Source organism: Pan troglodytes, chromosome 6 (genome assembly GCF_028858775.2).
Source record: "Pan troglodytes isolate AG18354 chromosome 6, NHGRI_mPanTro3-v2.0_pri, whole genome shotgun sequence".
Classification (NCBI taxonomy): domain Eukaryota; kingdom Metazoa; phylum Chordata; class Mammalia; order Primates; family Hominidae; genus Pan; species Pan troglodytes.
This window is the reverse complement of record NC_072404.2, coordinates 111,446,713-111,472,883: the sequence shown is the minus strand read 5'-3', so window position 1 is coordinate 111,472,883 and position 26,171 is coordinate 111,446,713. Positions and strand designations below refer to the sequence as shown.

Here is a 26,171-nt window from a genome sequence, read left to right as displayed (position 1 = left end):
GGAGGCTGAGGTGGGAGGATCGCTTGAGCCCAGGAGTTCGAGATCAGCCCAGGCAACAAAGTGAGACCCCCCATCTCTACAAAAAATAAAAAATAAAAAAAAAAATAACCAGGTGTGGTGGTGCACGCCTGTAGTCCCAGCTACTCGGGAGGCTGAGGTGGGAGGATCATTTGAGGCTGGGAGGTTGAGGCTGCAGTGAGGTGAGATCATGCCACTGCTCTCCAGCCTGGGCCACAGAGCAAGACTCTGTCTCCAAAAAGAAAAAAAAAAAAGGAAAAAAGTAATTGGGATGATATGTGACTTTGCTAAATCCTCACGACAATGCCAAGATGGGGTTACAACAATCACCCTCACTTCACCACCTGACTCGCCCAGGGCCCTGGGGGGCGTGCAGGGCCATGGAGCCCTGGTGACTATCTCAGGGCAGCCTGTGCACCACGTGTCCACTGGAGTCGCAACTTTATTTTTAAGTGACTCTCTTTTTCCAGGCTGAGTCACTCTGGTGGTGTCTATATAAAGGCTGTCGAGGCAGTGACTAAATGCGTTTGGGCCCAGGCCACAACTATATATTACTACCCTCCACTCCCTCACCCATCCTGCTAGCTCCTTTTCTCACCGAGAGTGAAAAACGAATCATAAAAGTTCACAGCATCTTCCCATCCTCTGTCCTCCTCACCGTGGCAGAGATAGCATCAGGTGCGTGGCTTCCTGGCTTACCCCGCACACAGTGCATCCTGATCAATAAAAAGGAGGGACCTCCTCCCCTCGCCGCGCCTGCCAGGGTTGGGAAAGAATCCACAAATCTAGCCAATTTCAACGATGGTAAAAGATTCCTTTCCAAGTCCTATCTCAAGATAACTCCCAAGCCTGAATTTTTACAACGGCTACCCGGGAACACAGAAATCAGAGAAATGCGCCAGGCCGGCGTAGAAGGGGCAGAGGAAGATGTTGGCACCCAGGAAAGGAAAAGAAAGTGGATGGGCAATTCTGTGAGCAGCACAGAGTGCTCCCTGTTGCAAGGTGGGCGTGCTGAGCCAGGCGTCCCCGACAGTCAGGGCTGCTGCCGCAGCCAACAAGAGCCAGGATGGAGACCTGGGTGTGACATCATGTGCATCTGAGCAGGACAGGTGTAGAAAGCACAGACGCAGACTGTGAGCACCGCAGACCAGGCATCATTGGGATTAACGTTCCAGAGATCAAGAAATGTAGAGGCAAAAATACATCAGGGCAAAAATGACCAGTGACGGCCCCTGAGCCGCAGCTCGGCTCTCCTCCCAGAGCAACGGGGTCTGTTTTAGAGGAGACAAAAATTAACTGAGCAAAGTCCTGCAGACAGACACCCAAGAAGCGTTCTGGAGTAGGACTGGGCCGACTGACGTCACCAGGATGAGGGCTGGGGATGGTTTCACGATAAAATCACAGCATCTCAGGAATGTGGTTCTCCTCCTCTCTTTTCTCCCATCAGGGAAGGTTCCTCCCATATTGAAAAGAAGCAGAACAAAACCCAAAACCATCCCTGAGCTCTTTCTGGAAGCAAGCCTAACACAGACGACCATTTATTGGAGAGTTGAGCATCACATTCAAATAGCAGAGCCCTGAAGCCAGGCCGATGTCGCAGGAGCACTGGGGGTTTCTCCAGGGAGGACCCCACACTGGGTTACCTGGTCTCCAAACTGTCCAGCCACTCTCCATCCACTAACTCCCTACAGCCAGGCCAGTGAGCCAGGGCTGCAGGTCAGACATGCTGCAGACCTCCCGTAACCTCGCCTCCAGAAGAACTCTGGAATCACACACGCGGGAAATCGGAGTTTGGCCGCGATCAAAGCCATGGAAAAGCAAACGGCAAACGGAAAAGCTAAGAGACACTTTCTGGGGTTTGCGAGAGCTAGGCTTTCAGCCTCCACTGCTCACATACATGATTCTAACACCACCAGGCTTCCAGAAAGCTGCTGCTGCTCCCTCCTGACACGCTGTGGCCAGTCCAGTGCAGAGGTGCTGCCCCTGCTGCCAGCCCGTGGAGCCCCTTGTCACATCAGGTGGCCTTGCTCCTTCACCCATCTCCCACTCCCCAGCACCCAGCCCAAGGCCAGGCACACCCTGTCCCTGCCCAGCGGTCAGGCCTTGGTACTCATCTGTCACCCACCCCAAAGCTCTAGAGTCCCCCCTCCTCCCTCCTTCATCCCCTTCCACCCCAGGACACAAGGAGGAGAAGGAGAGTAGAGGTGACCCACGTGGTTCTCCTGGAATGGTGAGCTGAAACTGGGACTATGGGCCCAGAGAACTGTGTTCTAAACTAAGGCTGCATGGATGAGTGTCTGGGAGCCCCCCAGAAACTGCAAACGTGCATTTCCCAGGTGCGTAGGTCCTCAACTTTCATGGATATTTTAAAGGTTAAGAACCAAGGCTCAAAAAGCAGAACTGTTTATCTATAAAAAGGGTTACTGAGCCATATGTGGCTTATCCAGAGAACTTTATCACCACTGACATAAGAGTGTTTCTGTGGGGAAAGTCTACAGTCAGAAGATTCCAGTCATTCTATCCTAGCACTTAACACGCTCTGCCATTGGGTTCTATTTGCTTGCTAAGAAAGATAAGAAACTTTTTAAAGAATGGAGATAGGGTTTTATTCCCAGGGCCAAACTGTCTGGCACATGGAAGGTGTTCAATAAATATTTGTAAGATGATTAATTGTTATTACAAACCAATTTTTTTTTTTTTGAGACAGGATCTCACTTTGTTGCCCAGGCTGGAGTGCAGTGGTATGATCATGGCTCACTGCAGCCTCAACCTCCTGGGCTCAAGCCATCCTCCCACCTCAGCCTCCCAAGTAGCTGGGACTACAAGTGTACACCACCATCCTGGCTAATCTTTTGATTTTTTTGTAGAGATGGAATCTCACTATGTTGCCCAGGATGGTCTCAAACTCCTGGTCTGAAGCGATCCTCTCACCTCAGCCTCCCAAAGCACTGGGATTACAGGCGTAAGCCACCGTGTCTGGCCACAAACCAACTTTTGAAACACTTTAAGCTGAAACTACCTATATTTGTTGTTATTTTTTTTAAAAGTTGCCCGAGCTAAGGCCGGGTGTGGTGACTCCTGCCACTTGGCACTTCGGGAGGCCGAGGCGGGTGGATCACCTGAAGTCAGGAGTTCAAGACCAGCCTGGCCAACATGGTGGAACTCCGTCTCTACTAAAAATACAAAAAAATTAGCCGGGCATGGTGACGGGTGCATGTAATTCCAGCTACTCAGAAGGTTAAGGCAAGACAATCACTTGAACCTGGGAGGTGGAGGTTGCAGTGAGCAGAGATGGCGCCACTGCAGTCCAGCCTGGGTATCAAGAGTGAAACTCCACCTCATAAATAAGTAAGTAAATAAATAAATAAATAAAATAAAATAAAACATAGAAATTCCCCAAGCTAGCTCTGAGGAACAGAAATCCACTGTATCTCATGAGTTACACGGTGAGTATTCCCAGGTTAATACTAATAATGAACATAAGCTAAACTCTAGGGACAGGCCTGTGCGCAGCCCTTCTCGTACAGGCACATGGGTATGTACACACACATATGTGCACACAGCAACCCTGCGAGCGGGGCCCTGTTGTTACATTATTTATAGATGACAGAACTGGGGCTTTGGGAGGTATCTGCCCCAAGACGCACAGCTACTAAGTATGTCGCCTGAAGTAAGAAATACAAAAATCAGAGCTGGGCGCAGTGGCTCACACCTGTAATCCCGACACTTTGGGAAGCCAAGGTGGGTGATTTAGCTTGAGCCCAGGAGTCTGAGACCAGCCTGGGCAACAAAGTGAGACCCGGTCTCTTCAAAACATAAAATTAGCAGGGTGTGGTGGCACGCACCTATAGTCCCAGCTACTCTGGAGGCTATAAGGAGAGGATCGCCTGAGCTCAGGACATCGAGGCCACAGTAAGCTATGATTGTGCCACTATATTCCAAAAAAACAAAAATATAGAAAGCAATATACCCTAGAAACACTCCACCGCCTATTATGTTCCATGATTGATTCTTAATTCAATAGGGAATGGATGTTCAGTTAGAACATTTAAAAACGTTTTTCTTTCAAAGGGACTCTTTTTGTAGATTCAAAGAAAATGTATACAATTTTATCTGCAGAGTAACTGCAATCTTCTGCAAATTAACTACAATTTCTGGATTAAAAAGACACAATATCAAATGATGGCAAATATATTAATCTAATGATATAAAACTGAAACTTTAAAAAACTAATTCTAAACAGAAAACCTTCAACTGGGCACGGTGGCTCGTGCCTGTAATCCTAGCACTTTGGGAGGCCAAAGTGGGAGGACCCTGCTTGAGCACAGGAGTTTGAGACTAGCCTGGGCAACAGCAAAAGGCTCTGTTTCTACAGAAAATTAAAAAACTACGGCCAGGCGCGGTGGCTTACACCTGTAATCCCAGCATTTTGGGAGGCTGAGGCGGGTGGATCACAAGGTCAGGAGTTCAAGACCAGCCTGGGCAACATGGTGAAAACTCACCTCTACTAAAAATACAAAAAAATTAGCTGGGTGTGGTGGCGCATGCCTGTAATCCCAGCTACTCGGGAGGCTGAGGCAGAAGAACTGCTTGAACACAGAAGGTGGAAGTTGCAGTGAGCCAAGATCGTGCTACTGCACTCCAGCCTGGGCAACAGAGCAAGACTCTTGAAGAAAAAAAAAAATAATAATAAAAATAAAATAAAATAAAATATACTAGCCAGGCACTGTGGTGCCATATTCCTGTAATCCCAGCTACTCGGGACACTGAGACGGAGGGATCACTTGAGCCCAGGAGTTGGAGGCTGTAGTGAGCTGTGATCGTGCCGCTGCGCTCCAGCCTGGGTGACAGAGCAGGATCCTGTCCCCAGAAAAACCCTTCAAGGCTCCAGCCATCCTGGCGCTCACCTCCTGATGTTCCTGTGGCTTCTCCCGCCTGTCGGAGTCCCAGCCACCACACAGCACCCCTCCCTGGCCACCTCCCCGTCACAGCCCACCTTTTCCCTCCTGGCCTAGAGCTTTTCCCAGTGACATCTGGGAAGGGCCAGTCTAGAAGGTGAAATCTCCCATGGCAGACAAACTTTACTCCCCACTGAACCCTCGCGGGTGCCTAATCCTCCCCGTGGAACACATTAGACATTCATCAGACACCGGGTAACCTTTCCTTCTTTCCCAGAACAAAGAGAGACGTGGGCGTTTCCATCAAGATCAACACCCTTGGTGTCACACCAGCAGGAACACCACCAGCCCTGGCTCTGCCACGCTGTGCCCTGGAAGGTACGTTGCCGTGGGGATCGTGGGCTGCATCCATAAGGAAGAGGACACCCTCCTCCCGGTAAGCCAGGCTGTCCTACCCCACGGGCGAAAGCTCTAAGCAAGCCTTGCTTCTACACATGCAACAACCCGACGTCACCTCCACGGTTAGTAATCAATCCTGCGGTGTGGCCAGAGGAGCAACCAGTGTCAGGGCAGTGGTGGCTCCTCAAGACTGAGACCCCAAACAAACGGTGACCCAGTGTCCCCTTGGGGCACAGGCCAGGCACTGAGCTGAGGCTCCACACATGTGCTATCTACACACACACGTACTGTCACAGCTCCCCCCCCACACACACACACCTGCTGTCACAGGGAACAGCAGGGAACTCCGCCTCCTGCACACCCAGCACACTCCGGCCACAGCACCCCACTTCCACCACTGTTCTGGTCTTATGTGGTTTCAACAGTTCCAGCAGGAGGGCTGGGCGCAGTGGCTCATGCCTGTAATCCCAGCACTTTGGGAGGCCGAGGTGGGCGGATCACCTGAGGTCAGGAGTTCGAGACCAGCCTGGCCAACATAGTGAAATCTACTAAAAACATAAAAATTAGCTGGGTGTGGTGGTGGCATGCGCCTGTAATCCCAGCTACTTGGGAGGCTGAAGCAGGAGAATCACTTGAACCCAGGAGGCGGAGGTTGCAGTGAGCCGAGATTGTGACACTGCACTCCAACCTGAGCGATTGGGTGGCCCTCCAACCTGAGGGCAAGACTCTGTCTCAAAAAATAAAAAAAAAGTTACCAGCAGGAAGCTCTGGCTGCTGGCACAAGTGAAGTGGGTCTCGTCTTGGACTTTCCGCGTGGGCGCCCCACAGATTTCCAGGTTGGTCCTTGGATGAGAAAGCGCATAGGGCTGGCAGGGCAGGAGCCTGCAGCCAGCTCCCCTCTCCCCACCTCCCCAGGACCACATGCTGCAGTGAGACCCTCGTTACTACAGCCAAAGATGAGGAAGTGGGCACCACCCTCCACCCACTGGCAGTGGCGGGGTCGGGGCCAAGCAGGTGGTGACCTTCCATCATCTGCCTCCCCTTCCTGGTGTGTTCTAGCCCCTTTCTCCATGAAGACAGAGTCTAAAAATGTGTCCTGAGAAGAAATGCCCCAAGTGGCAGGTACCTACCAGGCTGCCGCCTCCCCAAACCTCTTCCATTTATTGGGATCAGAAGGAGATAAAAACGCCAAGTTTAAGGCCAGGTGTCTTTGAGTAACTAATGTGGAATTCGACACAAGGCACGATGGAGGGATAGGGCTCAGTGCAGTACAAGCGGCATTTATCAGCAGAGCATAAGGAACGGACAGGGTGACCGAAGGGGGACACGCTCCTCCTCCACTGTCACTAGGAGTTGGGGACTTCTGAGGAACACCCAGGAAGCCAGGCCTCTTAGGAACCTCATTCTCTGGCTGAATACACTCGTGCATTTATTGTCCGTGGCCTCTGAAGGATGGCCTTGCCCCTCTAAGATTTTCTGGGTTTTTTTGTTTCTTTGTTTGTTTTTAATCACAAAATGTTTTCTTTTTTCTTTTTACCTTTTATAACAGAGATGAGTCTTGTTATGTTGCCCAGGCTGGTCTTGAACTCCTGACCTCAAGTGATTGCTTGCCTCAGCCTTCCAAAGTGTTGAAATTATAGGCGTGAGCCACTGCGCCCAGCCAAACCTCTAAGATTTTCTATGGAAACCCTCAGACATATGGTCACCGAGGAAAGGGCAGTGACAATACAGAACGGCGGATGACCACTAGCTACAGGAACGGCACTAAGAGGAGCTAGCACGATGGATGTGGCAGGGCTTGGGCTGGGGAAACTGAGTCAAGGACAAGCGCTCAGGAAACCGGAGTTCCAGGAAAGTCTGCTCTGAAGCCGCTGGAGGCAACAGAAGAAGGACGTTCTGTCCCTAGCTCTTTTTTTCCTCCTGTTTTTACTCATGGCAAGGCTGACATGGAGAATAGGGCCCCCCACTCCCCAACACTGGCAGAGAAGGCAGAAACCCCCAAGCACCAGTGACTCCCACCTGCATTTTTGGTCTCGTGAAACATGGAGTACCCACATTTAGGGGCAGCCGAGGCAAGCAGCGGGTGTGAGATTTGAACCCTTAGCTGGCTCTGTGGCCAAAGGCTGCCTTCTTTCTACTCTGCTACCAAGCTTTCTCCCAAAATATTTATTCTGAAGACAGAAGGTTATTAATTTGTTTTCCATAATGATTCATGCCAGCAGTCCCTTGACTAGCAAGCCTCTTTTGAAACATTTTAAACGAGTCCGCTTTTAAAAATGCAATTCACATATAATTCCCCAGCAATATTATGTAAGTAAGAGAGGGGCATCTCTCCTAGAAAGGAGCTTTGCCTCCAGGCATGTTCCTATGTCTTATATGGAGGAGCCAAGAGCTACAGAGAAGATTCCCCAAGCCTGGAAGCCGGGCCGAAGCTATGGGCTACTGCAACCCCTTCCCATACAAGGGGAAGATGTAAGAGAGGCTGGGGTCCGAGCCCGCGGGATAAGCGCCATGGGGACCAAACTGGCAGATGTCACCCGGAAAGCCATTCCCGCGACTGCTCATCTGCCTGCAACACGCTTGGATGTGTGTTTTTTTTTCCTTAGTAAGCCCCTGATAGGGTTGAAGGGAAGGAAGAAGGGGCCAGGAAACGAGCAGAAAAACGCCACCCCAGCAACTCAACACTGTCCCCCGATTGCACACTCACGAGAGAAAAAACAGGAGTATATAAAAAGCACATTTCCATTGCCCTTTATGGCATATTTCAAGAAACAGAGAGGCATTTAAAAGGCCTAGCAGGCGAAATGTCTGTTTTACAAGAAGCGTTAGGCGCATTGCTATGCCCAGATGCGTGCAGCCTTCAGACACTCCGCCTGCACCAGCAACGGGGAAGCAGGCCCCGCGGACCTTCCACCCCACAGGATCCCTTATGGACTTTGGTGGCTTGCTAACTGACATGGGACAGGGTCTGGGATGAGCTCGAGGGTCTGAGACACCCACACACCTGCCCACGTGTTCTTACAGACCAAGCTTGTCCAGTATCTGCACCTGGAATTGGCTCTGACTTTCATATTTCCAGACAACCTATCAATTTCCACATCCCCACAGCCTGCAGGATGGCATGCGTTCTGCTGGAAATGGGGCTGAAGACATCTGGGGAAAGAAACGGGTTGTTTGCCGGCCGTGCGTTCGTCTGATGAAAATGAAATGCTCACGGAGCGTCGCCTGAACATGCACCAGCATTCTAAGATCCCTTCAAAGCGAACATGATGGTCACGCGCCTCACCTCTGGAGTGTTCTTCTTGAACTCCCGGCTCTGTTCGATAAGCCGCTTTCTGGACTGCTCACTTTCATCCTGCCGGTTCGCCAATACCGTTGCGGTGGCATCGAGTTCTCTCTGTTGGGGAAACAGGAAAGGAAAAGTGAGATTGTAACTGCACTGTGTACTAGAGGAGGGTCCTATTTGCATTTGACCAGAACACTGGGGGAGAGACCCCAGTGGCTCTAAGGAACATCAACTCATTGGCAGAGGAGGGGCTGGAGGGTGGCGGGAAGGCAGAGAAATGAACATTATCCCCCCATCCCACGTCTGTCCCATGTGAAGTGGTTGAGAAAACCAAGCTCGTTCAACATCATGGGTCGTGCCTCAATGTGCACACCATAAATGACTGTTCCCATAACAGAATACACAGAAACATCTTTCTTGCTCCAGCTACAACTATCAGGCTAATGCCCAAAGCACCCGCCTCCCCAAGTTGCTCCACGCCTCTTCTTCCCAAGGGTTCCTTCCAGCCAGCCACTCTCCTGGGCTCTAGTCCTTCTGCTGATCTGTCCCCTCCTCGGGGCATTCCGTGTGGCCGTCCTTCAATGCTGTGGGCCTGGGATCTCTGGGAGTAATACTTGGTTTGTATTCATTCAACAAATGTTTATGGTGAGCTCACTCTAGGCCAAGCATCATGTTCGAGACCATTAACCTATGATTAGTTTTCAAGAGGGACCTTTAAAAGGTAAATTCCAAGAATAATTATTTCCAACCACTTTTCAGAAACGAGGCACCTGGCATTGGCAGTTATTCTCAGATCACATTACTTGCGCGGGAACGCTGAGGACCACCAGGAGTGGGTTCCCCATGAGGGACCCGCTAGGGGGCTGAGGACTCTGGGCTCTGCTCCCCGCAACAAACCGATAATCAACGCGCCAGAGAACCTGTGCCCTGGCCTCAGAAATTCTGGGAAGAGCTGCCAAGAGGATCTGTTTCCAACAAGCCTGCAGCAGATGGCCCCAGAATGGTGTTCCAGGCTGACAGCAGGCGCCCAAGGACACACTGCTGTCGCCACCAAAAGGCCTGTTTTCCTGCCGAGTCGCTTCGGCAACTAAAGACACACAGCGGCCCGTTCTGCTGGGATCCAAGGTGGCTGCTCCAGCTGGCTTCTCACGGTGGGGACCATCACCCTGAGTCCAAGCAGAGCTGAACGGCGAGAAAAATCAAAGCTGAAGATTTATCCCCACGCCTCCAAGAAGCACACTAGAGCCTCTCCTTCTCCACCCCCCACCACCCACCTCACCAAGTCCCACAGGCTTTCCTCCTTGGCGGAAGTAAACCAGCAAACCTACACGTTACAAGTTCTTGCTGGGAAATGCTTCCTTGGTACCACTACGGGGTGGGCCATGCCGGATGGGATGAAATCATGCTGTCAACTTACAAATCATGGACAGGCCAGGCGAGGTGGCTCACGCCTGTAATCCCAGCACTTTGGGAGGCCGAGGTGGGTGGATCACCCGAGGTCAGGAGTTTGAGACCAGCCTGGCCAACATGGCGAAACCCTGTCTCTACTAAAAATACAAAAATTAGCCAGGCATGGTGGTGGGCGCCTGTAATCCCAGCTACTCAGGAGGCTGAGGCAAGAGAATCGCTTGAACCGGGGAGGCAGAGGTTGCAGTGAGCCGAGATCACGCCACTGCACTCCAGCCTGGGCATGAGTGAGGTGTCCCAAGGGAAAAAAGAAAGAAAGAAGAAAGGAAGGAAGGAAGGAAGAAGGGAAGGAAGGAAGGAGGGAAGGACGGAGGGAGGGAAGGATGGAGGGAGGGAGGGAAAGAGGGAGAGAGGGAGGGAGGGAAGGAAGGAAGGAAGGAAGGAAGAAGGAAGGAATCGTAGACACTTTAAAAAGCAGGGGAGGAAAGAAAAAAAAACAACGACAATAAAACAACAAACCAGGCAATGAGGGGAAGATACCACCACACCACACTCTTCTCCCCTTAGTATTTCTGGCATTCAGGCACATCTTGGGCAAACAAGTCCTAAGGAATAACGTGGGCTAGAATTCAAGAACAGATGTCAAAGCTATTGCAGAAAAAAGGGAAACACTGAACATTTTGATAGACCACATTTGAAACACATCCCAGTTAAGGGAAGGCAGGGAAAAAAAAAAAAGAGCAACCGAAACCAATGTGGTGGAACGGGGGATACAGATAAGAGAGGAGCAGTCACAGCGAAGCAGAAGGCTCTTCAAAAATATAAACAATCTGGAGGGAGGAGGGCTTCGACATCTATATTTAAGCAGCAGCAGCCGAAGTTATAAAAGGAGCCTTCGAAAGAAGGCGGGGAAGAAAGCCAATATTGAAATATGACAAAAAAGAAAAAAAAAGAGTTGATGTTTCGTTCCAATCGCACACAGACGCAGAAAACTTAGGAGAAAAACAAAAAGAACATGACTGCTTTCGGCCGGGGGTCCCTACTTCCCCCACTGCATGGAAGCCTAGCAGGGTGGGGGTGCTGGGGGCAGTTACCCAATCGGTGGGCATCTACCGATGTCTTTGAGTCGGCAGGCGCTGGAGGTATGAAGGTGGGGTCCCAGCCCCGACCCCCAACTTCTCATCTAATGGGTCAAGTGTGGGAAACGCTGGGGAAGATGCCAGATGAGCCGGGGGTCTGTGGGCCCCCTCCGTCCCCCTCGGTCCCCACCTGCCCCTCCCTGGGCTGATCTGTCAGAGAGCCTGCCTGGTGGAGGAGGAAACTGAAACAGGTGGCCCGGTGCAAGGTGAACCCACCTTGATCCCGGGGCTGCAGAGCCAGTGCGCCTGCGGCAACTTGCTGCTGGCAGTCGGGGACTCAACGGGGGTCTGCGGCCCTCCCTTCCCCGTGCCTGCAGACATATGCAGGTCGGCATGGGAAACCCACGGGGGTCTCCAAATTTAACACCGAGCCGCCACCCGCCACCACAGAAACAGATTGGCACAGCGAGGAGGAGAGACTGAGCTGCCGCCGCCCCAGATTGGGTTGATCAGATTTAAGGCTTGAAATCTTTGACCAGGTCCCTTGGAGAAAATTTTTTTAAAAAACAACACACACATACATAAAAACCAGTACCACCAAATCCTTTCTGAAGGACGCTAAGGCGTTCTCGGGCTGTGGGAGGAGACAGCGATTAAACATAAGCCAAATACTGTTTTATTATCTACCAAGCCTGCCTATCCTCAAAGCGTCAACTACAATGACACATTAACAAGGGAATGAAATGCATCTTGGGGAGGTGGAGGTGGGGGTCCCAAATGCAGAGGCCTCGGCCCATGAGTCACGGGTCACATGTGAGAAGGCGTATGGAGAGTCGTCACATCTGAAAGGCATTAAAAACCTGGACCCAACCTCCTCCATGCCCAGCAATACCCTGTCGGTTTAGCCCCTCACAGATTTTCCTGTAATGTAAAAAAACACGGTGCATTGTAAGGGATATGATAATCATCAGATACATGCAAGCCAAAAAGCAAACCGCAACACAATGTTTAAAAGAATATCCATCCATATGCTCGCATAGGCTGTGATTATCTCCAGAGGGATACAGAAGAAACTTGTGACCATGCCTGGCTCTCTCCAGAGGGGCCGGTGGGGAGAGGGACTTACTCCATAGTGTGTATCTTTGGACTGTCTTGCCATTTGGATGCATTCTCTAGCTGGAAGAACTGCACTATCTATTAATTTTTACAATCCTGCTAAATGTGAACGAGTGCGTACACAAATGGTAATGCATAGTGTGGGACACGTGAGCCTCTGCGTTACGGTCTGTGTGTCCACCTGCAGGGGCAGAGGCCTGGAATCCAGAGCCTCGTGGGTCTGGTGATGCAAGAAGTGAGGCGAGTATGTCCTTTGTCAAAACAACAGCTGTTTCTTGCACAATATGCTGCCCACTGGCCAGTCTCAGGGCGTATGGAGATGGAGGAGGAGGAGGGAGGGGGGAGGGGGAGGAAGAGGGGAGGAGGAAGAGGGGTTGGTGGTGGCGGTGGCCACTGCTGGTCACAGAAAACACCACCAAGCCAAGCCAGAACTCTCCCGAGGAAGACAGAGGAGGGTATCCGCTCAGATCTAGAACTCCTCTCCAGCTAGAAACACCTGCGGGCCCCTGGTCCCAGGTCCCAGGTCATGGGAAGCTGGCAGGCTAGCAGCAAACTGATGGGCTCAGAACCTGGCACTTCCAACGAGGCTGAGACAGAAACTTTACTGAGAAAATGTCTGGCAAGGAGAGGCACCAGAACGCAGAAAATGTGTTTTTATCTTTCTAAGAGATCACAGGATGACTGATGTCAGGAGGCAATGAGGACCCACATGGGTCAGGTTTCAGTCCCACCCAGCCGGCCCCTTGGCAGCCGTGTGGCCCAGTCCACCTTACACCCCCAGCACTCGCTGGACAGCAACTATTCCTCACTCAAGTCAATGGGCCGAGCTGACCAAGAGCTTCCCAGGTGTAGACTCAGCAAGTGGGTGTCACCAACAGGAGCCCCGCCATTGCACAGAACAGCTTCAGAGGTCAAGGCCAAGGCTCAGGTCATCCACTGGCGGGTCAAGGTCAAGGCTCAGGTCATCCACTGGAGGGCCAAGGTCAAGGCCAAGGCTCAGGTCGTCCACAGCAGAACCAAGGCCAAGGCCAAGGCCACGGCTCAGGTCATCCACTGGAGGGCCAAGGCCAATTGCCAAGGCTCAGGTTGTCTACTGCAGGACCAAGGCCAAGACCAAGGCTCAGGCCATCCACGGCAGGACCAAGGCCAAGGCCAACGCCAAGGCTCAGGTCATCCACTGGAGGGCCAAGGCCAAGGCCAGGGCTCAGGTCATCCACTGCAGGACCAAGGCCAAGACCAAGGCTCAGGTCATCCATGGCAGGACCAAGGCCAAGGCCAAAGCTCAGGTCATCCACTGGAGGGCCAAGGCCAATTGCCAAGGCTCAGGTCATCCACCACAGGACCAAGGCCAAGGCCAAGGCTCAGACCATCCACTGGAGGGCCAAAGCCAAGGCTCAGATCATCCACCACAGGGCTGAGACCAAGGCCCAGGCCCAGGCCCAGGCCCAGGCAGTCCACTGCAGGGGCAGGCCAAGCCTATCACCAAGTCGGCCTGGCTGCTGCTGTCTCAGCTCAGAAACCAAGGGCTACGTGCACACAGGCATCCCTCATCCCGTGACGCTGGTGTACAGCTGGGGTGCTGTGGATAGCTGGAATCCTGTTTTCCTCACTGATTACAATTTCTGGGATGTTTTTTTCTCCAATTCTGACAGCTCCTCAAAGGGCAAAGCTCCTAACATTTTAAGTTTCTCTCTGCCCCCAACTCCAGACTTTCTGCCAGGCATTTCAGATGTTATTAAAAACAAAATTAAAAAACTACCATGTAACCAGCTGTCTGCTTAACAGAAATAGTGGGAAAATTTTTTTCCCAAATAAGTATTTAAATAACACCAGAGATCCATTCGGATTTGCCCATCTTTTTTTTTTTTTTTTTTTTTTTTTTTTTGAGACAGTCTTGCTCGGTCGCCCAGGCTGGGGTGCACTGGTGTGATCTTGGCTCACTGGTTAACCTTCACGTCCAGGGTTCAAGACCCAGCCTCCTGAGAAGCTGGGATTACAGGCATGAGCCACTATGCCCAGCTAATTTTTATATTTTTAGTAGAGAGGGGGTTTCGCCATGTTGGCCAGACTAGTCTTGAACTCCTGGCCTCAAGCGATCTGCCCGCCTTGGCCTGCCGAAGTGCGGAATTACAGGCATAAGCCACCATGCCTGGCTTGGATTTGTTCACCTTTAAAGTGTATGTGGGCCGGGAACAGTGGATGATGCCTGTAATTCTAGCACTTTGGGAGGTCTAGGCAGGCAGATCGCTTGAGCCCAGGAGTTTGAGACCAGCCTGGCCAACATGGCAAAACCCTATCTCTACAAAAAATACAAAAATTAGCTGGACACGGTGGTGGGTGCCTGTGGTTCCAGCTACTTGGGGGGCTAAGGCGGGAGGATCATTTGAGCCCAGGAGGTCAAGGCTGCAGTGAGTCATAATCAAGCCACTGTGCTCCAGCCTGGGTGACAGAGGGAGACCCTGTCTCAAAAAGTATAATTGTCAGGAGTTCGAAACCAGCTTAGCCATCATGGTGAAACCCCGTCTCTACTAAAAATACAAAAAATTAGCTGGGCATGGTGGTGTGCATCTGTAATCCCAGCTACTTGAGAGGCTGAGGCAGGAGAATCGCTTGAACTCGGGAGGCGGAGGTTGCAGTGAGCTGAGATGGTGCCACCGCACTTCAGTCTGGGCAACAGAGCAAGACTCTGCCTCAAAAAAAAAAGTGTAATTGTCAGTTGTTTGTTTTAAAGTGGGGGTATGGGAGGCATCCCCACCATTTCCCACTGAGATTTCCGGCAAGTGCTCTCTGCAGACGCACAGGGCCAGGCTCCCACAGGGTGGGTCCTTCTAGGCCTGCAAAGGATGCATCCTGCCCCCAGAACCCCTGGGCTGGTGGGAAAAACATACTTGGACTGGCCACATCAGCAACACAAGTATTCTTGTTTTATTATCTCAAACTTTAATCCAAAGAGTGAGTTCATCTGATGTTTCTTGGGGGATTATCTGTCAAACTAATCAAACAGCACATCCTATATAGAAATCTTAAATGGTTTTGCTAGTGAAAAAAATAGATCACTTGTACAAAAAGGGAAAGGTCGGCCATGGTTCCTGCACAGGAAGGTCCTAAGACCATTTTATTTTTTGTTTCATTTCCAACAACAGAATCATTTCGATGAATGGAGGGTTCTCTGGCTAGAAAGGGGTGGTGGGCCTAAGCCCACCCACCAGCCTCTTTCCATCACCTCTCCAAGTCCCCTACTGAAAACATCCCAAGACGCTTCGAACAGTGGTGTCTAAACTGAAGTCCTGGCCTCAAGCAATTTTCCCACCTCGGCCTCCCAAACCTGAACTGGACTCCTGGCCTCAAGAGATCCTCCCGCCTCGGCCTCCCAAACCTGAACTGGACTCCTGGCCTCAAGAGATCCTCCCGCCTCGGCCTCCCAAACCTGAACTGGACTCCTGGCCTCAAGAGATCCTCCCGCCTCGGCCTCCCAAACCTGAACTGGACTCCTGGCCTCAAGCGATCCTCCCGCCTCAGCCTACCAAACCTAAACTGGACTCCTGGGCTCAAGCGATCCTCTTGTCTCGGCCTCCCAAACCTGACTGGACTCCTGGCCTCAAGCGATCCTCCCACCTCAGCCTCCCTAAGTGCTGGGATTACAGCCTGGATTTGCTCATCTTTAAAGTGTATGTGGGCTGGGTTTGGTAGCTCACACCTGGATTCCAGGCCGCATCCCCATTGTAACCTGTGTGGCTGTGGTCAAATGACTTCCTTTCTCTGGACATAATCAAGATGATGCATTTCAAGTTTGTGGCACGGTAAACGCTACATCACAGTTCATTTTCTGTACTCTCACAGACACATGCTTGACCTCAGACCCGAATTCATTCTGCCACCAGCATCCCCCACCAGGCCAGGGGCTCCAGGGATGGTACAAGTAAATCACAAGTCAACCCTGACTGCCAGGTGCAACAAGGCCGACAGGACCAGACCATGGGACAAAAACAGAGGTGGGGGGCTTAGAAAAGGGAGAAATCAAGGCCAGGCACGGTGGCTCACACCTGTAATCCCAGCACTTTGGAAGGCTGAGGTGGGTGGATCACGTGAGATCAGGAGTTCAAAACCAGCCTGGCCAACACAGTGAAACTCCGTCTCTATTCAAAAACAAACAAACAAACAAACAAAAAACAGGCTGGGCGCAGTGGTTCACGCCCGTAATCCCAGCACTTTGGGAGGCCGAGGCGAGCAGATTACCTGAGGTCAGGAGTTCCATACCAGCCTGGCCAATATGGTGAAACCCTGTCTCTACTAAAAATACAAAAATCAGCCCGGCATGGTGGTGCATGCGGGAAAGTGCCATCCTGTGAGCCTGTGCTCAGTAATGGAAGTGTAAAAACACCTCCCCAGAATATGTCCATCAACAGCAATCAATCTAGTCACTGCAAATACACAGATACACATAGATGCATAGAATCTGCTTCTACCTACACAAGGTTCTGTAGAAGGTTCTACAAACATAAGATACTGGTAGTATCCATACCAGGGAGGGAAATTAAGGGGCTGGGCACTCACTTGGGGGCAGGAAAGTCTTTCATATCTACACTTGAGTACCTTTGGTATTTTAAGCACGTAAATGTAATGCCTACTCCTAAAAGTAAACAATGGTTTTTTTTTCTTTAATAGATGGGAGTCTTGCTATGTTGTCCTGGCTGGTCTCGAATTCCTGGGCTCAGGCGATCCTCCCACCTCAGCCTCCTCAAAGTGCTGGGGTTACAGGGGTAAGCCACTGACTCTGGCTAAACATTGATATTTTAAAATCTTACTTTTTCCCCTCCAGTAATGAGACCTAGGCTTTGAAGGGCTGACAAGGTCTTAGGACATCTCATTTGCAGAAAGTTCATTTATTCTCTTCGTGGGCTCCATTTAAAGGAGAACCTTGTAGATTCCTAAAGTTAAAGTTCATGTTTTTGCTTATTTCATAAGTTTGTGGCCAGTGGGTGGCTCACACCTGTAATCCCAGAACTTTGGGAGGCTGGAGCAGGTGGATCACCTGAGGTCAGAAGTTCGAAACCAGCCAGGCCAACATGGTGAAACCCTGTCTCTACTAAAAATACAAAAATTCGCCGGGTGTGGTGACGTACACCTGTAATCCCAGCTATTCGGGAGGCTGAGACATGAGAAACGCTTGAACCCAGGGGGCAGAGGTTGCAATGAGCCGAGATTGTGCCATTGCACTCCAGCCTGGGAAACAGAGTGAGACTCTGGTCTCAAAAAATAAAAAATAAAAATAAAAATAAATAAAATCTCACTTCTTCCCCTCTAGTAAGGAGACCTAGGCTTTGAAGGGCTGACAAAGTCCTAGGAAACCTCATTTCCAGAAAAGTGCTCCTGCGTAACGCTGCAGAAAATTCATTTTGTTCTCTTCATGGACTCCATTTAAAGGAGAATCTTGCAGAATTCCCAAAGTGAACATTCATGTTTTCACTTATTTCATAAGTTTGAGAACCAGGTCTAACCTCATATTTCCCAAATGTTCTCAGACACTTAATCCTTCCCCATCACTTTCCCACTGACAGGCTTTGATTCACTACTGTGTCATAAAAAATCCTGAATGATGGCCACAGTGTTCTGGTACGTGATGTCAGACACGTGGGCCAGAGGGGGCATCTCGAACCAGGAAGCCAGGGTTTCCACAGAGTGAGACTGACCTCCAAAAGGGGTCCGGGAGTGGGGGGCAGCAGATGAGTGGCAAAGATGGGACAGTGGGAGGGAGAGACCCATGGAACCACCACCACCCACACTGCCCACCCACCTAAGCAGTGAGCTCCCACCCACTCCACCACCCCACACAGGCCTGGGCTTGCAATGAGGAAAAGGAGACAAAAAGCATAATTGAAAACAGGAAAGCTGGAGATACGGCAGCTGCTAGGAGTCAGCCTAATGCAGAGAAGGAGGCACCCTTCCTAGTCCTCAAGAGCATATAGTAGGGGCCTGGAAAGATGACCAGGACGCAGTCCTCCAGGACACGGGGCGCGTCCTGCCAAAGCCCGCCGTGAGCTTGGCGTTCCCTGCTCAAATGCCTTCTGTGGCTTCCTGGGGGCCATGGATAAGACCACCCAGGGCTCCCCAGAACCCTGACCTGGCATGCTGACGTTCCCCTAGTGTCCCCAGGGAACAGGGTCCCCTCCTTTCCCCTCGGACCTCGCCACAGGCTGTTCCTTCTGCTTGGAAACCTTTCCTTTCTCTCTTCCAAAAAATGTTCTGATGCCACTTCCCCAGCTCCCTCCCTGCTCCTCCTGCCTCACCTCATAAGAGATGGGAACCTGTGTGCCCAGCTCAGTGAGTGGCTGCGTGGCAGCTCCCCTAGTCTGGGCACAGGGTTGGTGCCGTCTCCCCATGGGCTGTGAACTCCAGCAAGGACTGTGTTTTGCTCACTATGAATTTCCCAGAACTTTGCAGGGTCCTGGGGACATCACAGGCATGTAGTCGGCGCTAGTAAATTAAAGAATAGCTGGCCACAGTGGCTCACACCTGTAATCCCAACACTTTGGAAGGCCGAGGTGGGGGGATCACTTGAGCCCAGTACTTTGAGACCAGCTTGGGCCACATAGCAACACCCTGTCTCTCCAAAAAAAAAAAAAAAAGTTAGCTGGGCATGGTGGCACACACCTGTAGTCCCAGCTATTTGGGAGGCTGTGGTGGGAGGATCACTTCAGGTCAGAAGTTCGAGCCCAGCCTGGGCGACAGAGCAAGACCCTGTCTCATTAAAAAAAGAAAAAGAAAGAAAGAAAATACTGGGCACGTGGAGAAGCAAGCGCTTGCCCAAAGACTGATTTTCTGGTTATCTGGCGGGTTAATAAGAAACACTGCATGTTCAGGAATCTCTACACAGGGCAGCTGGCAATGCTTTCCCATCTTGGAGATTAGGGCCGAATGAACAGAAGGAAACCTCTTGGCCAGATCTCACGGCGTATGGTGGCTGTGTTTATTTATGGTGTGGTTTTCTCACCACGAGGGTGGATCTTGGTCCCCAGTACCCTGAAGAAGAGAGGATGTTCCGGGTCTAGGAGAGGAAAGAGGTGTCTACAGCATGGTGTGGAGGGAAGGGCACTGAATTTCTGATCCAAGGGACCAGCGTGAACACGGATTCCCACTGCCTGTCGGGTGAACAGAATCTAGAATCTGTAACATGGGCGCAACGCCACCTCCTCTGCTGTTTCCCACAACGCATACAGGGATGCAGAGCGGTCTGCTGTGGCTGTCGCTCCAGCTCCCTTGGCCCCACAGATGAAGGCAGAGAGGCAGCAATGAGTCCCAAATTGGGAGAAGAATGAGCATGCTTGGAAAACAGCTTTGTGCACCTAAACTCCTAAAATCATAGTGCTTTTCCTGGGTAGGTCACATCTTCCACCAAAATCAGAGGGCAGGAAAAGACCTGGTTCACTTCCAGTTGCCATAGTTTATACGAGACAATGTCTGGCTACTACAAAACGAGGGAGAGAGGTTCTGAGCCCCCCACCCAGAGACACAGCCTTGGGTAGGTCACCTGGCTCTCACCCTCCCCAGCTGAGTGATCCAGACAAGCGATTTAATGTAAAATGGGGACACCCTCTGATACATACTTCATAGAGCTGCTATGAGGATTAAGTCACATAAAACGCCCAGTGCAATGAGCGTGGACGTCAGTTTCTCTTCCTCTTGCTATTCAATCTGACTCCACCTCGTATAAAGATTACGTGCCCATGTTCCTTTAATTCTCAAAATGGGGCCAGGCGCAGTGGCTCACGCCTGTAATCCCAGCACTTTGGGAGGGCAAGGCAGGGGGATCACCTGAGGTCAGGACTTTGAGACCAGCCTGGCCAACATGGTGAAACCCCATCTCTACTAAAAATACAAAAATTAGCTGGGCGTGGTGGTGGGCGCCTGCAATCTCAGCTACTTGGGAGGCTGAGGCAGGAGAATCGCTTGAACCCGGGAGGCAGAGGTTGCAGTGAGCCAAGATCACACCACTGCACTCCAGCCTGGGCAACAGAGTGAGACTCTGTCTGAAAAAAAAAAAAAAAAAATTCTCAAAATGTTATTATACATTTGATATGTATCAGTATTTCTTGATTCTGAGAGATCATTTGATATTAACTCCCAATCACGGAAATTCAAGTGAAACTTACGAGCTGCGGCCTTTCCATGGAAATGCTATTCTCTTGAATCTGTTCAGCACACCCCCAGAAAATGAACAGAAGTACAGTACTGACTTAGGGTAGACAGTAGGGGTAAAAAGGGACAGAGGCGGAGACAAAATTTCTCAGTATATAAACATACAAATTTTATTTTTTTGGAGACAGGGTCTCACTGTGTCACCCAGGCTGGAGTGCAGTGATGCAATCACAGTTCACTGCAGCCTCGAACTCCTGGGCTCAAGCAATCCTCCCGCCTCAGCCATCTGAGTAGCTGGGATTACGGGCATGTGCCACCATGTCCAGCTAATTTGTGTGTGTGTGTGTGTGTGTGTGTGTGTGTGTGTGTGTGTGTGTGTGTTTTGTAAAGACGCGGTTTTGCCATGTTACTCCTGAGCTCAAGTGAACGCCCCCCACCTCAGCCTCCCAAAGTACTGCCATTACAGGTGCGAGTGACCGGACCTGGCTAAAATTTTGATTTTAGACCAAGTGAACACGTTACCTATTCAGAAAATAAGATTGAATAAAAAATTATAATTTGGTCTATGAGTATAAAAGCTATGCGTACAAAGTTTTCCTACAAGCCTTTTTTATAAATCTCTCAGAACTGAGAGATTTCCATCAAGAATCAAGAATTTGTTTTTTTGTTTTTCACCCCGTCACAAACCCACTCTGCGAAGATGAAAATGCCAGATGTATCCAACAAGCATTGCACTCCATAGAATACTTGCTAGACGCTCATTTAAACGGTGAGATGTGAGAGACGCTGTCTCGGAGACGCATAATGACATGTAAGGCGGAGCAGGTGCCGGGGGCAGGCCACGTGGCCGGCTCTGTGGCAGGGAGAGGGGAGGATAATTCTCAGCCCTAACGAGAAGGGCTCTGCTTTATGGATTACTCAAACCACATGACATTACTGATATTTGACCATTTTTGAGCTACAAAAAAAGTCCGTTTTATAAGCAGTATTCTTTACTGCTCTGTTGTGGCTGTTATCTCAAAACAACACACAATTCTGCCTGCCAGGCTCAGCCTTGTAGGCACACGCAGTGCTCCCCACTACAATCTTCGGCTCTGCAAGGAGCCCAAAGGACCCTAATTCCCCCCACCCAGCCAGCCCCCTAGGGTACGGTTCTTGGGGTCTGCTCATCTCCATTTGCCTGGGTTCCCCATAGCTTTCTCCCGGCCATCTTGCCTCCTGTTAAAGTGGGACCTCCCCCGCCACCACCCGCCTTGGGTAGGTCACTTGTTTTCTACCTCCTGTGTTCCCCCATACCACGATGGGGAGGGGCTACTGAGGTCTGGCCGGCTGCTGACCCTGCCCCTCCTCTTGGCCTCGGGGTCAACCAGGGAGAGAGGCAGCCACAGGTGGTTTGCTGATCTGGTCTTACAGATAAGGAAACCGAGGCTTCGCATGAATGTGACTCACCACTGAAACAAATGCCCGGGAAACAGGCCCCTTGACTTCATGCCTTCTCTTATTCTTTTTATACTTAGCATACATCATGAGACATATGGGAACTTGTTAAAATTAAGAAACATCAGCCATTAAAATTAAGAAATATCAGAGGGGTGTGGTGGTGCACAACTGTAGTCCCAGCTACTCGGGAGGCTGAGGCGGAAAGAGCCCACGAGTCCTGCCTGGACAACACAGCAAGACCCCATCTCTTAGAAAATTAAGAGATGCCCATGAAGGTTGATTTGGGCAGTTGATGGCTAAGATATTAATTCCTCTGCCCAGCTCGATGGCACTGCCCCACTGCTCTGTTTGCAGGACAGAAGACGGATGTCAAAGACAACAGACAGGCCCCAACTCCGCACAGCTGCATCCGGCACAGAGAAAGACTTGGGAGATTTGTAGTGTGTTGACCCTCCAACCAATTAATTGGCTCCAGGGACCAACTAATGAAATGAGAGGGATGAATGGGAACTGCACTATCCAAAATGGTAGCCAGTGGCCACATGTGGATTACATTTCATCTAAGTTAAATTTAAAATTTGTTCCCTCCATTTCAGCTGCCATACTTCAAGGGCCCAACAGTTACATGTAGCTAGTGGCAATTATATTTGCTGGGGCGGGCAGAGACCATTTAATCAACACAGAGAGTTCTAGGGACAGTGCTGGCCTCCAATGACCCCCAGGTCCTGAGGATAACGCTATTAACCATTGCAAGGGAGGTACCGCCCCATTTCACAGACTGAGGAAGCTGATGATCAGATGACTGACCGGCTTTGTCGAAATCATAGCAGGAGAGGTAGGGCCTGGATTTGAATTCAGATTCGGCCGACTGTCCAACTGAGGCTCTCTGCAGAACACCATGCCACCATCTCTTCCCCATGCCTCTAGCTGAATGCAATTCCCTGTCTCCATGAAACAGGGGGCGAGGTCATCAGTGAAAAACGAGACGGGGCAGGGAAACCGTTGTGGCTGAGTCTCAAAATAGTCCTGCCACTGCCAAAAGGAATAGCTCTGATCTCATCTGCGCTGGTAAAAATGTTTTCCTCCTAAAGTATTTGTTTCAGAAATAAGCCTTTAATTTGAATGCTTTCAGAGCCAACATTTCTGTCTGCTGAAAATATTTATTTCTATTGTTTGGCAGGAATCAATTTGTTAGGGCACCAGCCATTCTGGCAAGGGCTCCCTTCCCCTTCGCGAGGAGAACACTGGCGGGGAAGCCACCCGCGAGCCTGTGGCTCACTCCCTGTTGGGGTTTCTCAGCCACTAACATCTGCCTGGGCAGACACGGGCTGCTGGGGAACAAAACAAACCACCTAGTGTGTGTGTGCCCGGGACATATACGCTTTGGGGGGTCCCTGGGAACGTACAGCTGGGCCTGGTGGGCCACTGGCTGCTTATGACTTGCAGAATTAAAATAGATTTTGTGGCCAGGCACAGTGGCTCACACCTGTAACCCCAGCACTTTGGGAGGCCAAGGCAGGTGGATCACCTGAGGTCAGGAGTTCGAGACCAGCCTGGCCAACATGGCAAAACACTGTCTCTATTAAAAATACAAAAAAATAGCCGGGCGTGGTGGTGCAAGTCTGTAATCACAGTTACTCGGGAGGCTAAGGCAGGAGAATCGCTAGAACCCTAGGGATGGAGGTTGCAGTGAACCAAGTTCTCACCACTGCACTCTAACCTGGGTGACAAAGCAAGACTCCATCTCAAAAACAAATAAAAACAGATTTTGCTTAATTATTTTGCAAGTAGAAGAAGGCTGGTGACCCAATATTGGGTGATTTTTTGTATAGCCCTGTTTCTTCCAGAGCTGGGCCCACCCTACCCAGGGGCATTACTGGGCCCTAGGAAGCAGTAGGGGCATTTGGGGTAGACCAGGTTCCATCCTGGATTCAGCAGCTTCTTGTTATGGGAACTTGAGCAAGTCACCAAGACTTCCTGAGCATCGATTTTCCCACTGGTAAAATATACCACCTACCTCATCTCCCAGGGTCGTTGGAAAACTATGTGATATATAAACAGAACAAGACATACTCTTCTAAGTTAAAAAAAAGTTCCAGAGAGATAGTAGTTATCATTGTTAGATTCTTCAGTGATTAAGTATCCTGCAACTTACACACATAAGCTCCTTTTCCCATATGCTCTGGGGTTCGGATGGGAGGTGGTGCCTAAGAGACGGATCATGCAAGTTAAAAGCTATCACAGTTATAGGTGAAGTGCTAATAACTTCATTTTGAAACTGTCAGGTTTGGCTTTTTTTTTTCTTCTTCTGAATCACAGCTGTGGCTTGCACTAGACCTCTACCTGTGGCTGTGTTCCCTTCTCACATTTTAATTAGCAAATAAAAACTCCAGAAAGCTCTCAAAATGTTTCTGCCTGGATTTTACAAGGAAAAGTTAAAAGATGCCAACTGGCTCCTGGGAAAAAACCAAACTAGTAAGAGGCATCTATCAACAAGGCAGAGCAAGTTCATCCGGAGAGCTTATGCCAGGCCAAGAAATACCATCTCGGAGCCAGCTTTGATTTTATTTTTGCAGTTAATTTTCAAGATTTTCGGTGCCGCATTCGGCGAGTGAGGTTTACAACATCCTGCCATTGGCTGAGAGCTGCTGCCAGCCAGATGGCCCCGCAGAACGACACTCATATGGCGGAGAGAGCGGGCGTCGCAAGTGATTCCTTCGCTGCCTCCTGGCACCGGTACCGCTGGCTGCCACCAGGAAACCTGGGTTCTGGGCACCAACAGGTTACACTACATGACAGCTCCTGGTGCCAAGAGCGGAGATGCGATTTTAAAGGGGCCGCGTCAATCCTCAGTGAGTTTCACTTCTAGCTCTGCTGGACATGAGGGACACAGGCAGAGGGAAGAGGCTGCTTCATGGGCTGCCCAGAAGTGCTGCTAGTCTCCCCATTCTGGGCGCTGGAACAGTGACTCCAGCTGTCAGCATCACCCCATCCTGTCCAGGGCGCTTTCTACAAGATAGCTGAGGGGCTCTTTAACTTAGACTCTGTAAAGCTAGCTAAAGAGCTATTGCTAACCACCTAAACTCACACTAAATGAAGATACACAATTAAGAAGCACAATTACAGCTCCTGCCGCTATGTGATGGGGTTCTGGCATGAATTCCCATCCAGTGCCCTCGGCTGGGGCAGCTCCCCACACTCTCCAAGTTCACACCATGCTCGATGGCCCCCTCTTCATCCTAGGTCTCTGTGCCAGGCCCCTGGAGGTAGGAAATTCATGCCAATTACCAAGCTTTCCCGATCTCCCTGTGACTCCTCCAAGTTCAAGTTCTCATCACCGGTTTTTCTCGCACTCTAGACGTGAGTTCTTATGTACACAGACATCAGGACTTTTTCTCTATCAAACTCAGCAAAATGACACCACCTGTTTTGGCCCAGGAAGGACATCTCTCTATACCTGATGTTCTCTGTATGCTGGGCCTCCTGTGACTTCTTTATTTTTTTATTTTTTTGAGACAGAATCACTCAGACTGGAGTGCAGTGACACAATCGAATCTTGACTCACTGCAACCTCTGCCTCCTGGGTTCAAGAGATTCTCCTGTCTCAGCCTCCCGAGTAGCTGGGATCACAAGAGTGCACCACCACACCTGGCTAATTTTTTTTGTATTTTTAGTAGAGACCGGGTTTTGCCATGTTGACCAGGCTGGTCTCGAACTCCTGACCTCAAGTGATCCACCAGCCTTGGCCTCCCAAAGTGCTGGGATTACAGGCGTGAGCCACTGCGCCCAGCCTCCTGTGACTTCTTGAGGACCAACTGGCAGGGAGGGGATTGTGATCTGGTTTGAAGGGCAAAAGGCCGCTCAGTAATGTGGGATCTATAAGGACCCACTCCACCCCATCACCATCTTATCACTACCACCCAGGGTCTGGACACCAGAACACTGCCCATGCAGCAACAGGAAGCAACTTGGACCAGGCAGCCTTGGTGATGCTCTCCAGCCACTTCTCTGCCCACGAGGTTCCATCACAGACAAGAAGCCACAGGCAGCCATGCACAAGCAGCCGCCAGTGGACGGGGCTCTGGGATGCTGCACCTATGTGCACCAACGCCTTCCACGCCACTCAGTATGTTATTCTTCCAAGCTAGTGTAACTATAAAGGAAATTAGCCGGGTGCGGTGGCTTATGCTTTGTAATCCCAGCACTGTGGGGGGCCAAAGCAGGCAGATCACCTGTGGTCAGGAGTTCGAGACCGGCCTGGCCAACATGGCAAAACCCTGTCTCTACTAAAAATATAAATATTAGCCAGGTGTGGTGGTGCGTGCCTGTAATCCCAGCTACTCAGGAGGCTGACGCAGGAGAATCACTTGAACCCGGGAGGCGGAGGTTGCA

General features: G+C 50.6%; 1 protein-coding gene across 12 annotated transcripts in view; it reads right to left on the bottom strand.

Annotated features, from left to right (window-relative positions):
- The window catches only part of CUX1 (cut like homeobox 1), a 468,245-nt gene that overhangs the window by 359,553 nt on the left and 82,521 nt on the right, over positions 1–26,171 (bottom strand). For 10 of the 12 annotated variants that reach the window (XM_054656168.2, XM_054656169.2, XM_003949225.6 and 7 more), the window contains exon 2: positions 8,602–8,712. In XM_054656168.2, the coding sequence (XP_054512143.1) occupies positions 8,602–8,712 (111 nt within the window). Of the gene's footprint in view, positions 1–8,601; positions 8,713–11,363; positions 11,499–26,171 lie in introns of those variants that run through there. The other 2 variants (XM_016957921.4, XM_054656167.1) reach the window with 2 other exon arrangements.